We start from the raw sequence: 15,027 nt of genomic DNA, 5'->3' as shown, positions 1-15,027 counted from the left end.
ATCTAGTGGCTACCAAAAATACTCAACAAAAAGTAGCGAGTGTTCATTTTTGAGGTAGGATTTTTTTTTAAAGAACCCTAAACAATAATTACTTAAAAAAATTAGTCGACATTTTAGTCTACGTTGAGACGGATAAAAATTAAGTGTACAAAATATTATTATTTCTGACTGGCTTCATATTTCCGGGTGCGTACCACTGCCACCTTGATTAAACGACACAAACGTTGATTCCCCGATAAATATTTAGATTCCAAAATAATACATTTCTTCAAGTCATTTTGGTGAAAATAAAGTAAACCCTTTCAACTAGTTAAACAAAAAAGTAATAGAAGCGTTTCGGAAAATACCCCTTCTTTTTTCTCTTAAGTGGTTCCTTCCTAGCTTCTGTTGCACGGTGCTTTCACTTTGCTTATCCACCAATATTTATGTTTTTGAAAGGTATGATTTTATTGCTTTTGCAAGGAGAGTTATTTCAGGGGGTGTGTTTGCGTGGCTTTCGATGCGCGTCTCTGTTTAAATCTTCTTAAACCATCTTCCCTCGAACGAAGCAAAACAATGATCATCAAGTTTTAACTTGTATGTTTTCCATTCAAATCAATCTTAAGACGTTCTGCACAACGCAAAACTGCAAAATTAGATGTGGCTTTTCCATGAGTTTCTTCTAAGTTGTCCAACAAAACAGTGGTGGACTCTGTGAGCATGAACTTTTACCCAGTTACATCACTGCGGTCTTTGTTCATGTCCTTGAGCGGGATCAAAATTTCAGTTGTAAGCAAAGGGGACGTTGATCAACATCATTATTTATGTATACTGTATATCAGGGAAATCGTTTAGATATTGTATTCATGCACGTCCGGCATATTAAATGCATGTCATATTAAATAACAATGTTCGAACAATTTGTATAAAATTATTTACAGATTACTTATTTATTTAAAATTGCAAAGAACGTTTAAAATTCTCAGTAGATCATTAACTATATTCAATCTATTTCGTTTACTTATTTGTTGTTTCAACAACTGTCTTTCCAAGCCGATTTTGAAAATGCATGATGATAAGTGTGTTTGCGCCTTCTTTTGACCTTTTCTCTTTTCCTAACATAGGCAAAGATATACTCAATTGTGTCATCTTGATTGTTTTGACAGACGCTGTGGCAACGACAACGAAAGCAATTTGTGTGAGTCACAAATCTGCCTTGAAACTTTAATGGCTCAGATCCGCCTCAAAATCCTCCCCGGTGTCCGCTGTCTGTTTGACAAACTTGTTCAAGTCAAAGTTGAGGGTCTTGCACCCCACAAACAGGTGGAATTAAGGTCGAGGTTAGTCGACGACAAAGGGGTGATTTTCAAAGCCTCTGCCCTCTACCAAGCAGATGAAAAGGGTCTGGTAGATGTGAGTTGCAGCCCCTCTCTAGGAGGAAGTTACACTGGAGTGGAGCCCATGGGTTTATGGTGGTCCATGGCGCCAGAAACCCCACACAAAAAACTTGTGAAGAAAAATGTACTGACCCCAACTCTCGTGGAGATAGCAGTGCACAATAGTGGCACAGGGGAAATGTTAGTCTCTGAAACCAATGAGAGAGAATACATGATGGAGGGCGTGAGGAGAATTCCTGTGCGAGAAGGACGTGTGCGAGGAGTCCTCTTCATACCACCAGGTATGTGTTTGCTGTAGTTTGTCAAATAATTGCAGGGCCATTTAATTACTGAACTACTGAAAAAGGAGTACATCAATATTGTTTCCACCCTGACTTCCTTTATTCTCTTGTATAATTTCAGGGACGGGGCCATTTCCTGGAATTATAGATTTATATACTTTAGGCGGAGGCCTTAATGAGCAGCGAGCCAGCCTCTTGGCAAACAAAGGTTTTGTTGTGCTGGCATTGGCCTATTATGGCTACCAAGATTTACCCAAAAATCCCAAGAACTTGGATTTGGAATACTTTGAAGAGGCTGCAAACTTTGTACAGAAACATCCAGAGGTCAGTAAATTAATCAATATTAGAGGGGATGTGATTTTGATAACACATTGCAGTATTCGGTGTCTTTTGTTTTGCAGGTTCAAGGTCCTGGGATAGGCGTGATATCAATGTCCCATAGTGTTGCTTTGGCATTGTCAATGGCGTCCTATTTCTCCGGAATCACTGCAACTGTTTGTATAAATGGCTGCAATGGAAATACTGTGATTCCACTACACTACAAAGACATTGTTATGCCGCCACTCCGACCTGTCGTATGGAAAGCAAGAATTAGGAAATCTTGGCTGATTGATATCCGTGATGTCACGCCAGATCCAACCCTGAAAAAAAATCGAGCGTCTTTGATTCCCATAGAGAGGGCCGACTGCCACTTCCTGTTTGCTGTTTCCGAAGATGACCGCAACTGGAACAGCGCTTTTTTTGCCAAACAAGCCGCTGCGATTTTGAAAAGCCACGGCAAAGAATCTTTTCAAGTGGTTTCTTACCCCAAGGCTGGACACTTTTTGGAAGTTCCTCACATGCCATTTTGTCCGTCTTCTTTCCATGCTGCAGTGGGAAGAGCGGTGGTCTTTGGTGGGGAGCCAAAAGCCCACTCGGCAGCTCAGCTGGACCTGTGGGAGCGAGTCCAAGAGTTCCTTAAGAGACACTTAAACACCATGAGCACTTACTAGCAAGTACCAAGTGTGCCTGGCATCCAAGATTCACATATTTTAAACAAAATTAAGTCAATGCATCTATGATGAGTAAATACTTAAATACAGGTCTAAAGGTTTATGCTTTTTAAATTCAAGATCAACAAAGAAACATATTTATCATCATGTTAACCGTCCCTATCTTTGTGTGTGCGTCGTATTTCGGCCATTTGCACAAACCAAAGAGGAATGTCACAAGCTGCTGTGAGAGAACAAACAGAACAAGGTAATAATATTTCTTTGAGCAAGTCAACAAGTCAAGCTAAACCTTAGCCAACCATAATCAATACAGTAACTAATACTGTGTTCAACATAAGACTCAAAATAGACAGGTCGTTCAATAATATACATTAAAGCAAAGAAATATGTGAACTCACGACAAAGAAAAACTTTAATAATATAACTTTGATAAGATTTGAAATGCATCAATATGCAATTATGGTATCATAGAGGAGGAGGAGCGCCTCCTTCATGCCCACATCCCACCCCCCACCCTCCTTGCCAGTCGCGCGGATTGCGCTGTGAAATATTCATTATTCGTGGGATCTCCACACCAGCCAGTCGACCAATGGGCAACCTCTCACGGTGCAGCAGGAGTCTGGCGACCACAGAGAGAACGAGAGAAAAAGAAGCAAGCTCCATCTACGAAATGGACACATCGGATCCATCCGCGCACTCCGGTGCGCATGGACGTACATGACTGCTTTTTGTCTTTTGTGATGTACGCGTACGAATTTTGCTGCATCCTTGGCCATGGTCTCCAATCGCTGCGACCTACAATGTTTCAGTTGAAGTACCGCCAGCGTTCAGAATAAAAAAAGAAAAACACACACACCACTAAACAATACAGAGCTGGATCACGATATGGATAGTGGGAGTTGGGCTGCAATGGTCGGAGACGGCGCAGCCAACAAGACAGCTGCTCATATCTGGCTGAGTGTCCTCAATTCCTCCAGCCATCCACCCGCCGAGGGGACAGCGCTGGACGACCGGGACCAACTGATCCGAGAGCAAGCCTACCGGGACTTCACCACTGCCGTCCAGGTTCTCATCCTCATAGGGTCGCTACTCGGTAAGTCCAAAGGCTGGATAAAAAATATGAGCCCCCCCTGTGATTGATCCCTATCCATTCCAAAAGCATGCAGGTTAGGTGTGATGTGTGTCTATATTGTATTGCAATTGATTGGTGACCACTCAATGAACGCTCGCGCATGACCTTAATGAGGACAAGCACCATTGAAAGAAATGGCTGGAGTTATTTATGTCTCTTATTAACTTTCATTGACCGTAAAATGTTTTGTTTTCAAAGTCTAAATTAATATTGAGCCATGAAGTCGCTTGGGAGACACCATACAGATGTGCTGATTAACAAATCTCTTGGAAACACCAGCATGATATTTGAACAGTGGTCAATTATTTATACAACTGTATGGTGGGTAAAAAGGTGTTGCAGTTAAAATCACTGAATAAAAATCATATCAACGGAACTGGAGAGGGGAAAACAGCTCATTAGTTCTGCTCATAACTCTGAGCTTTTTATTTTAAATGTGTGTAAGTATATTATTATAAAACAGCAAAATGTGTGCCTACTCAAACATTTTAACTGGCATCCTATGATGCAAATAAGATCCACAAACTGTACCCACTTGTGCAATATTTACAGTACCGATGATAAAAAAAAGTCTCATTCACAGGAATATATTTAAAAAATATGTGACACATCTTAATGAGGTTTCACAGTTTTGATAATGTTGACTCAGGCTGCTAAGTGTAGTCACAATATTTGTCGCTTTGCCTTCACACTACCTAATTAGCAAACCCTCTGTTAATAACATGAGGTCCCCCAAAGATATTTGTAATTAGTATACATTTGCCATTTTGCAATGTATTTTAGCACAAAAGTCCACAGCAGGAGCTAAGCCATTTCCCAACATTTCCTCCCAAATATATACACATAAATAAATGATATATGAAGTAAATGTGTATCATTCTTGAAATAATTCAACCTTTTTTTGTACTATTATTGTTTGAGAATGAAAACGTAAAAGGCATTTCAGTGGTTGTCTAACGCATGGCAACTGGCCATGATTTCATTTGATTTCCTTTGTGAGATTAAAAGCATTGTGCCATTACTGAAACAACTCAGAGGGTGCAATTTCACACTAATGTTGCTTTAAAGGTGTGAACTAAAGGGCAACTCCTATAGTTCCATGCATTAGAATTAAAGGACATAATAAAAAATATGCTTTCATTCAAGATATTTCATTTCTTTTCCACATCAGCTTCAGTGACCTGTTTGCGAACCGTGTCATCATGTAACATCTTATGTGACATCTGGCAAGCTATCTATGATGTGCTTCCTCCACCAGGCATGTTTAGACACTTGGAATCAAATGTTATGATTTAAAAGCTCTTCGTTCTGTTCCCCACAGGGAACGCCACCGTTGTGTGGTGCACCTGCTCCACAAATGTCTTCAAATCCGTAACCAATCGCTTCATCAAAAACCTGGCTTGCACGGGCATCTGCGCCGGACTGGTGTGCGTTCCCTTCGACGTGGCGCTAGGTTCCAGTCCTCATTGCTGTTGGTGGCTTCACACGCTGTTGCTCTGCAAGACCATCAAGTTCTTTCACAAACTCTTCTGCTCGGTCACTGTGCTCAATTTCAGCGCCATTGCGCTAGACAGGTCAGTTTATGTTAAAATTAGAAAACTAAAAAAACTATAAGAAGCAGTGATTAGCTCACAGTGCAGTTAGCATCCTATTCAGGACAAAGCACTCCAGAAAAGAGATTGTGTTAAAAATAACCACTTTGAAACCCTCATAACTACTGACCATTAAATGCTATTTGAATTTAGCTGGTGGTTATCTCCCACTCGCTTCACTCAGTTTGAAAGTGCACTTCAGAGACGTGAAAGGTTTAAGCGCATTCAAGCAATGCCGTTAAGCTCTTAATTGCTTCTGAAGTACGTCACTCTCAAACAATGCTGCTTTCAAATGACAAACGTCAATGCTTCGATCTGTATTTGCACGTTGTGTCGCTGAAAGTGAGCAATGCATCGCCTCATTTGAAAAAGGCTGTTATTGGAATATTATTTATTTAAAAATGGTGGTGCTTTGACAAAGTTGATAGGAAACGTTGCCTATCGCGTGTGTATTGGCCTGTGTTTACACAGCTGGACCCATGTGGTTGACTTTGACACCACTGCTCTAAATTGTCCGTAGGTGTGAATGTGAACTATATATGCCTCATAACTGGCTACATGGGAAGTGCTTTGTTACAGCTGCACCTACATAAAGAAGTTAGTTTTGTATTGTTTTTGATGGCTGATTAATTGTCTATTGTGTCTCCAGATACTATTCAGTTCTATACCCACTGGAAAGGAAGATCTCAGATGCAAGATCCAGGGATCTGGTAATCTACATTTGGGTCCACGCAGTGGTGGTGAGTCTTCCCGTGTTTGCCGTGACCAACGTCACCGACGTGTACGTGACTTCGTCCTGCTCAGAAGACCACGCTCGCTCCCTGGGGCACACGCTGTATGTGTTCATTTACAATATCACTACGGTCATCCTCCCTCTGGCGTTGGTTTTCTTCTTCATGCTGCTCATCCGAAGAGCGCTCAGCGCCAGTCAGAAAAAGAAGGTGATCATCGCAGCCTTGCGGACGCCGCAGAACAGCATCTCCATCCCGTACGTGTCTCGACGGGAGGCCGAACTGCACGCCAGTCTCCTGGCGGTTGTGCTGGCTTTCACTGCCTGCAGCGCCTCCTATGGGGCATTAGTTGTCTATCGCACCCTTTTGGTAGATCCCAAAGAGGTGCCGGCATCTCTGTACCTCACAGCCTTATGGCTTCCTAAGGTGTCCCTCCTTACCAACCCGCTTTTGTTCCTGACTGTTAATCGCTCGGCACGCCACGGTTGCCTGGAACTGCTAGCCAGGATCCAGAGACGCTACAGCCGACGGAACATGGTTAGCACAGGGGCTCTGGCGTCTCTGGGCGGGGAGGTTGTGATAGGAGAACCGGTAGGACTGGAGACAGCGGGTCGTTCTGGAAGCCAACTTCTGGAGATGTTCAACATTGGACAACAGCACATTTTCTGTCCCTCCGACGAAGAAGAGGAAAATGTAGCGAATGAGCTCCCTACTCAGGGGTTAGACGTGGCAAATGAGGATCATGAGAACGGATCTCGACAAAGAGGCCTCCGGGCACACATTATGACCAAAAACGATGTGTTGCAAAGACACGGAGGCGGGCTCACAAATGACGACACACCCCCATTGACGGCGCCGCGCTCATCTCCAGTTCACACGTGCGCTTATACCTCCTCGTCGCAGGTAGCGCCAGCTACGCTTCCAGAAACAGAAGACCCAACCCAGTTTGGGTTCGGACCCTTTGAGTTGCCCCCTCAGTGGTTACCTGAGACCAGAAACAGCAAGAAGAGGCTGCTTCCGCCATTGGGTAACACACCCGAGGAGCTCATCCAGACCAAGTTGCCCAAGCCGCGGCCCGAAAGGCGAATAAGCAGGAACAACAAGGTCAGCACCATCTCTGCTGTTGATCCTTGAACTGCACAACTCTGCATAAAATCAAAAATGCACTCCAACCTATACAGGGAGATCATTTTGACCGTCAACAGCGGGACTGGGTCTATGCAGAATGTCCTGCTCTCTTTGGGCCACACCTAAACCTGTTTACATTTTTTCACAATATGTTAAAAGTGGCACTGCTCGAATAAACTCTATATGAAATTTCTTTGTACAGTACATTTTGTTTTGCCGTGTCTGCTTAGCCGATCAATACAATCAAACAAGTGTTCTGTCACTGTGATCAAGGCACCGTTGAGCATATTTTGATAGTAAATCAGCATTTTTTAAAACGTGATTCCAACAATGTACCATGTTTAAAAGAGCTTATGTAGTAGATGTTGTCATCGTTTGTACGTTTGTGTCAGTAATTGCTGATGTACATTATGCAAATACAAACAACAAACCCTGAGGTTTTCAGATCTTCTGTTCTGTAATTGGAGCGGGCGTACTCGAGGCAAATCGTCGAGGTTGATACTGCAATTCAACTGTCAACTGATGTTATTGATTTTCCTCAGGCTTAAAAAAAAATCAATGTCGGTCGACACACGTAACCACAATTCTAGTTCACAACATCTGTTTCTCAATTTGTCATTGTTACTGTACCATCACCTGTGTCTCCGTGGTAACGCATATAGACAACACGTCTTAACCTGACCAGCAAATATTTATCAAGCTCTAACATACACACAGCGTCTCAGGGTCTAGCACAATACCTTTCTGTGTCTACAAATAACCTGAACCTGCATCAACTGCTCTGTGATGTTATCATCACACTTGGGCAATCATACAACGCCTGACTGCACAATAGCTACCATTAAAAAGGGAAAGAAGGAGATGAGGAATAGATTTATTGTGTTGTACTGGGTTGGGGACCCTGCTCATTAAAACTGCTGGACTAAATGCTAAAATGGGATCTCTTGATTGTGACCGATAACCTTTTGATGTATGAAAATAAGTAAATACCGTCATTTTCGGACTATAAGTTGAGGTTTTTGTCATAGTTTGGGTGGTGGGGCGACTTATACTCAGGAGCGACTTATATGTGATTTTTTTCACAAATTTTCAAAATTCAAAAATCCGCGATGTAGTGAAACCGTGATAAACGAACCGCGATGTAGCAAGGGATTACTGTCATTTGAACTGCAAGTGACGTCACCCGTGCCGCGCGGCGGTTGTTTACATAAAAGGCAAAGGATTCGATCACGGGATGACGAAGATGAAGAAGGGCCCCACGTACTACCGGCATCATTAGCGGCTTTGTTTGTAAGTGACACGGAGGACGAAGAGTTTGAAGGATTTAATGATTTGGAGTGACACAGAAGGTTTGAAAAACTATTATGGCTTTTACACACACCCGGTCCTTCTCGACGGGAGCTCTCTTTCACCTCCGTGGATGGAAGTCGGGGGCCGGCGCCCGGCCGGGTGGTTGTCCGGGGACGGTGGATGGGGCTCGGACATGGCTTTTACGCACGCCCGGTCATACTCTACGGAGCTTTCTTTCACCTCCGTGGCTGGAAGTTCAGTAGTTGTTGGCTCGTTGAACTCTTGTTTTGTTAAATAAAGAGCCGTTTACCAAACCCACGTCTTTCCTGGTACTTTGTTAACGCTACAATATTGTTATATACTAGATCTCTGCAGCGCACGCGCGGCGTTGTTGACATAAAGAACGAGGAATTTGATCGATGGATTTAATGATTCGGAGTGACACAGATGGTTTGATAATATTGTTGTTATATAAACCCCCGTCTTTCCTGGTACTTTGTTAACGCTACAATATAGTTATATACCAGATCTCTGCAGCGCACGCGCGGCGTTGTTGACATAAAGAACGAGAAATTTGATACACGGCATTGTTTACATAAAGTACGAACGATGGATTTAATGAATTGGAGTGACACAGATGGTTTGATAAACGATTTATTTATGTAATACTTACTTGAATAACTCTGAATGTTATGTCAGGCCCGTTCTCAGCTCCTCGTTTGTGTATATGTCACGTTAGCATACCGTATCGTTTAGCCTGTTGTTGCTGGTTCATGTCTGTTTTTGGTGTTGGATTTTAACAAATAAATTTGCCCCAAAAGCGCGACTTTTTTCACTTTATTGTGCATTTTATGGCTGGTGCGATTTATACTCCGGAGCGATTTATAGTCTGAAAATTACGGTACATAAAACGTATGAAAATAAGTAAATAAAAAGATAAATAAATATACAATATTGTTGATTTGGGGCAATAGGTCATCTGGATTAGGAAGGATTATTTAAAATGCATGCAAAAGATTTGTAAGGTTTTGTGTGAGCCCATTAATTGGTTTGAGCAAATGAAAATAAGATTTTTACTCCACTCCATACAAAATTACTACTTGGTGTTATCATTGACAAAATTCAGTACTGATACCTGTAAAATACTTGCAACATTATTTCATTCATCTTATTATTTTTATTATTGTTTATTATTTTTTACTCTATTGAAACAACCACTCTAGGAAGTCGTTGGATGTAATATTCCGTTGAATCTTGAATATTCAAGGGTGGGTGCTGACTGACTCTATTTGCATTTGTAATCCTTGAACTGTAAAGCCATCTTGAAGGTAGACATTTGACGTCTCCATTAAATTTGTCCGTGCTGCTGAAATGCAGCTAGAGTGGTTTCTGAGAGAGAAAGTGCCAAAGGAATTCTAGTCGCCATGCTTTATGCAAATGAGAGCCGCTGTATCTTCATTTTATGTAATCTGCTTTATAGAAAGACCAAGCACATGATGAATGTTTGCGGCATGACTGCAGCAGAAAAAAGTCACCACTTTAACATTTGATGTGTTCTAACAGAGTATTGTCATTCAAATAATTCAACCTTATTGGCATCTTCCACACAGGATGTTGAGCTGAGAAAACCACAATAAAAATGTGCACTGGAGCAGCTAAATGTGTTGTGCAAACACAGCATCCACTAAAATAATCATCGTCTGACCTGTGTTTGTCGCTTTTGAAACAAAAATGGGTCAAAAATGTTGAATAAGAACTTGGTTAAAGGTTGGTTGTTTTTCTGACCTAGTTTTCCCTTTGAGCTCCAAAAAACAAAACCATAGAGTCACATTGTTTGCTGGCCATTTGTCACCTAACAAAGCCATTTTTGACTGAGCTGTAAAGTTCAATGGAAGATGTTGTTTAGGTAACATGTACTGGCGCCATGTGCCCATTGTTGAGGATAATCCACACTGTAAGGAGTTTATAATTTAAAAAAAATCAGTACCTTGATTAATATCTAAAACACACACACACACATATATATATATATATATATATATATATATATATATATATATATATATATATATATATATATATATATATATATATATATATATATATATATATATATATATATATATATATATATATATATATATATATATATATATATATATATATATATATATATAAAACACACACACACACACTATATTTTATTATATTCATATTACATATTTTTGGTGGTGTAATTTATTCCACTATATTGTAATTCTCTCTGCATTCAAATGAATGAACAAAAACAGCAGCACATCATTACTCGTGATTGGCCCATGCAAATGGACAGTCGTAATTATTTTTGACGATCACACAGTTTATTTTAATTCAAGAACATTAATCTCCAAATGCATGACACGCGTGTCTCGATGGACTCATTCACATACAATTGCACGAAGGACATTGAATGATGAAATACTTTTTTTCTTTTCTATTCAACTTGATCTCCCTTCCACCCTCACCATTACTCACAATAACTAAAGCAATGATCAAGTTAATTAATATGGTTGCCTAGCAACAGGTAACCCAGTTACTGAAGAGTACATCCTGTGGCAGCTACAGTCTCTCACTGTGAACTTCCCCCCAAAAAACACTTGAGGCAAGTCTGAGGCAACATATTCATGGAACAAACAATTCTGATGGCTCTTTCTATAACCTAGAAAATGTTCCCATATTCAGGAAGGCTCTGCCCCATAATCACATAAGCACACGCAGAGTCTAAGAACCAGGAAATATGCAAGAAACTGCAAGCTGTAGCTTCTCGCTTCTCAGTATGATGCAATGCAGCTCTGAATCATTATACCATAATAATAGTTTCAAATACACAGATTAAACATTTTTTCATTTCAGAGGCAGATTTATTTCTAGCTATCGAGCTATCCAGTTTTCATTCAATCTTTAGGCTTAAAGCTATCATGATAAAACACCTCTGCTCTCATATTGTATGCAATATTATGGAAGAAATATGTTTTTTTTGTGCTATTATGGGTGATGACTCTCAGCAGTGAGTAAAGTGGTGAATGCGTATGAGGAAGAAGACAGGCAAGAGGAACAAATTGGCTCTCTTCAGGTGAATGGTGACTATCGAATATCCCCTAGGCAACGCGTATTTCTGAGAAGAGTAGCGGTGCCGAAAGCCGGTAACGGCCTCACTATTAATTGACAGGAGAGCATAGCAGGAACTGCATATACTTTAGATGGATGTATAAAATAAAAATAAAACTGTTTTGATATAGTGATTTCAAGTATCAGAGCAGAGACACACAACTCAAGCGTATGTGGCGTGCCATGGTCCTACTTTTACACAAGCTCTTTGTGGTGATGGATTCAGAGCGACGATTAAATAAATCAATTATCATGTCAACAGACAAATGTAGGTAGCTGCCGACCTTTGCCTCCAATTTAGAAGAGCAATTCAAATTATTTTCTTTCTCTTCTGTGCTGAGAAGCGGTCAGTCAATTGTAACATCTGTGAAATGTTGACATGTTTACGTTAACTTTTGCATTGTTTTTGTTCAGATGTTTTTGTTTTTGTTTTGCTTTCCTGGGTTCCATGTCCTTGTCTTGTCTGCTGGTTCAGTTTTGGTTTCCAAATAGATCGAGCAACAAAAGCAATAAAAAAAATATTTTCCTCTTACCATATTTAATTACCTATTACATTTTCAGAAATAGTCGTTTCGTTGGCTGCACCTCGTATGATGCATTAGGAAAAAAAAAAGCAAAATTGATCATATCCTTCTCCAGTAGAGGGCAGTAGTGCATAATATTTGAACGCATTAGCGCCTGCAAAAAATACTTGTGCATCATTCATACTTTATTTAGAAACATTAAACAAGAGAGACAGGTTGCATAGGGATGAGCTCAGATAGAAGAAATTGTTGTTGTGCTACTTGGAATCATGGAAAAACCTAAATGGATTATTTTTTCATTTTGGAAGGATGGAAAGGACATGCATTTGGCTCAACTCATTTGTGATGACTTTATGTTGTTTTTACCTTTAGTTTGTCACGTTTGCCGCAACGTCTTCACCGTTTAGTGACAGAGGAGTGAGTGTTGCTTTGGAATTAATGAGTCACTAATGTCTCTCCGGCACACGTGAGTGAGGTGTTTGGGTTTTAATCAATAGAGTGTTATTATTAAGCGGTTTAGGAAAAAAAAATTCTCACAGCCATTTTTTTCTCTTTACCATATGTCAAGTTTGATCATAATTAAAAAAAAAATCATCCTATTGGAATGAGTGATGAACACTCATTGCAGTTGTTTCCAATCACTCAAGTCAAAAGGTGAATGCTTGTGTGTATGCGTCCACACAAACGTGCGGCGCAATGTGAATTTGTTTCCCTCACAAACTGGCAAGTGCCTCGTGTCCTAATTTGCGGCACCGAGCTATGGATGGAAAAAGTGAGCTCGGGCAAACGGGCAATGATGGAGAACGGCATGCGGTGCCATGCAAAAAAAAACCCCCAAAAAACCTGCCAGTTCAAAGGCCTCGGCTACCTGCACATCCAATCTGGAACATCCATAGATCCATTATCTGAACTGCTTTGTCCCCACGGGGGTTGCGGGCGTGCTGGAGCCTATCCCAGCCGTCATCGGGTAGTAGGCGGGGGACACCCTGAACCGTAGGTTCGCATACCTAGGGACAATTTAGAGTCTTCAATCGGCCTATCAAGCATGTTTTTGGGATGTGGGAGGAAACCGGAGTGCCCGGAGGAAACCCACGCGGGCTCGGGGAGAACATGCAAACTCCACACAAGGAGGACGGAGGTGGAATCGAACCCGCACCCTCCTAACTGTGAGGCGGACGTGCTAACCAGTGCATCACCGAGCCGCTACACAACAAAAATACATTTAACCAAATAAATTTAGAAAGCCGATCCATTGCTACACCATACCTACTCACAAATGTCCATGCAATGGCTAATTAAGACCTTAATGGCTAAAACTTAAGACCTTAAGACACATAAGGAAACAGTTTTGGTCATGCAACGGATTTTCCTCGTAACATAATCCTAAACAGGACTTGTTGCATGTTAGCTTCTGCGTAGCACAGTAGCACAAAAAAAGTCTTTGTTGCCTATATAGGCATTACATCATCACCTGGGTCTATTGCCCGGCCATGTGGCTACCAAGGGATTTGGAGGAAGATCTTGATCAGCAGTGCACTTGGCCCTGACCTGAACCTGTGTGTATGTGTGTTTTTAAAGATATTGTGTTGTAATGTTCCAGATTGGGCGGCTCGGTGATGCACTGGTTAGCACCTACTGCCCGATGACGGCTGGGATAGGCTCCAGCACGCCCGCGACCCCCGTGGGGACAAAGCGGTTCAGAAAATGGATGGATATTTTTGTTGTTGTTGTTTAAAAAAAAAAAAAAAGGCTTATTTAAAAAAAAGGATGTGATGTGTTGTGAGTTAGTGTCTTTACAGACAAAATAAATGCTAGGTTTTGACAATCAAAAGTGACTTTTTGTTTGTTTATCTTTTACTGCTGCTAACTGCCATTATAGTTTTTTTTGGTTCTGTTTGGCAGGCTAACATTAAACAAATCAGACTGATTTTGGATTGCTGACACTTGTTGTCCATTGGCATCATCCACAGTTGCTGCCATTGAGAAAAACTCAAATAGCTAAACAAATTCCATTTCATGACACATTAAACCTCAGATCTTCTCGTTAGAACAAAATGTTCCGTATTTTGGCGTCTTCTGATGTGTCAAGTTGGTTTGAAATGTGAGCTGCCAAAAATATATTTAAGCTACCCTCTTGAACAATAAGGTCAACTGGAGCCAAGAAGGAAATTAAATGTCTGTAAATAGCATTGGCCTCTCTGTGGGTTCCCAAACTCTCATGACCCTTTTTCATATCAAGCATAGCAATTTCATTCACAATCCGGAATTCATTTTAGGGACTTGAATATAGTGTACATTTAAATAATCACCATGCATGGCTTTTTTCCCATGACATTTATTCCCATCTGTGACGCACTGAGATTTAAAAAAAAAAAAAATTGCATGGATGGACACAGTTTTGCACAGGTGTTTCCTTATTAAAATAAAATGTCTGGTGAATCTGGTGACTCAGCACAAATCCATCAAATGCTTAATGATTTACTCGCTTACTTCCTAATGTCCCAATTTGAGCACTGTTCCATTTATTTAACTAATTTCAGGAAGTCAGAGTCACATTCTGCGGTAAAAACCACTATGCGTAACTTTGGAGGCAGTGTTTTTTTTCCCTGGCACGTACAGGACGTCCAGCAAAGGTTTGGTCGAAGCTGCATGAGCAGCTTGTGACCTCTGGACTTGTTGTCAAACCTCGGCAGCCGTGTCCTGTCATGTGACCCACGAGTGGCATGTTTTGGACTAACCGAAGACAACGTGATCCCCAAAACAAGTGACAGCAGCGAAGGTGCAAAAGGTAGAGAGGAACAACTCAAGAAATCTTTTCATCAGATGCATTAGTT

The 15,027-nt window shown here is 41.0% G+C and overlaps 2 protein-coding genes across 2 annotated transcripts; both read left to right on the top strand.

Moving 5' to 3' along the window:
- The first annotated feature begins 217 nt into the window (after positions 1-217).
- On the top strand, positions 218-2,803 carry acot20 (acyl-CoA thioesterase 20). The gene is made up of 4 exons (XM_085938209.1): positions 218-438; positions 1,146-1,657; positions 1,779-1,981; positions 2,059-2,803. Exons 2-4 carry the CDS (start codon positions 1,207-1,209, stop codon positions 2,647-2,649), a joined length of 1,245 nt encoding a protein of 414 aa, XP_085794335.1. The 5' UTR covers positions 218-438; positions 1,146-1,206; the 3' UTR covers positions 2,650-2,803.
- Positions 2,804-3,186: 383 nt separating this feature from the next.
- Positions 3,187-8,709, top strand: gpr176 (G protein-coupled receptor 176). Its single transcript, XM_085938207.1, has 3 exons — positions 3,187-3,742; positions 5,103-5,355; positions 6,023-8,709. The coding sequence occupies exons 1-3, from the start codon at positions 3,535-3,537 to the stop codon at positions 7,236-7,238; spliced, it is 1,677 nt and encodes a 558-aa protein (XP_085794333.1). The 5' UTR covers positions 3,187-3,534; the 3' UTR covers positions 7,239-8,709.
- The last annotated feature ends 6,318 nt before the right edge of the window (positions 8,710-15,027 follow it).

The sequence above is a fragment of the Syngnathus leptorhynchus genome, chromosome 18, assembly GCF_054491065.1.
Source record: "Syngnathus leptorhynchus isolate UIUO chromosome 18, UIUO_Slep, whole genome shotgun sequence".
NCBI lineage: Eukaryota > Metazoa > Chordata > Actinopteri > Syngnathiformes > Syngnathidae > Syngnathus > Syngnathus leptorhynchus.
This window is presented reverse-complemented; position numbering and strand designations above follow the sequence as displayed.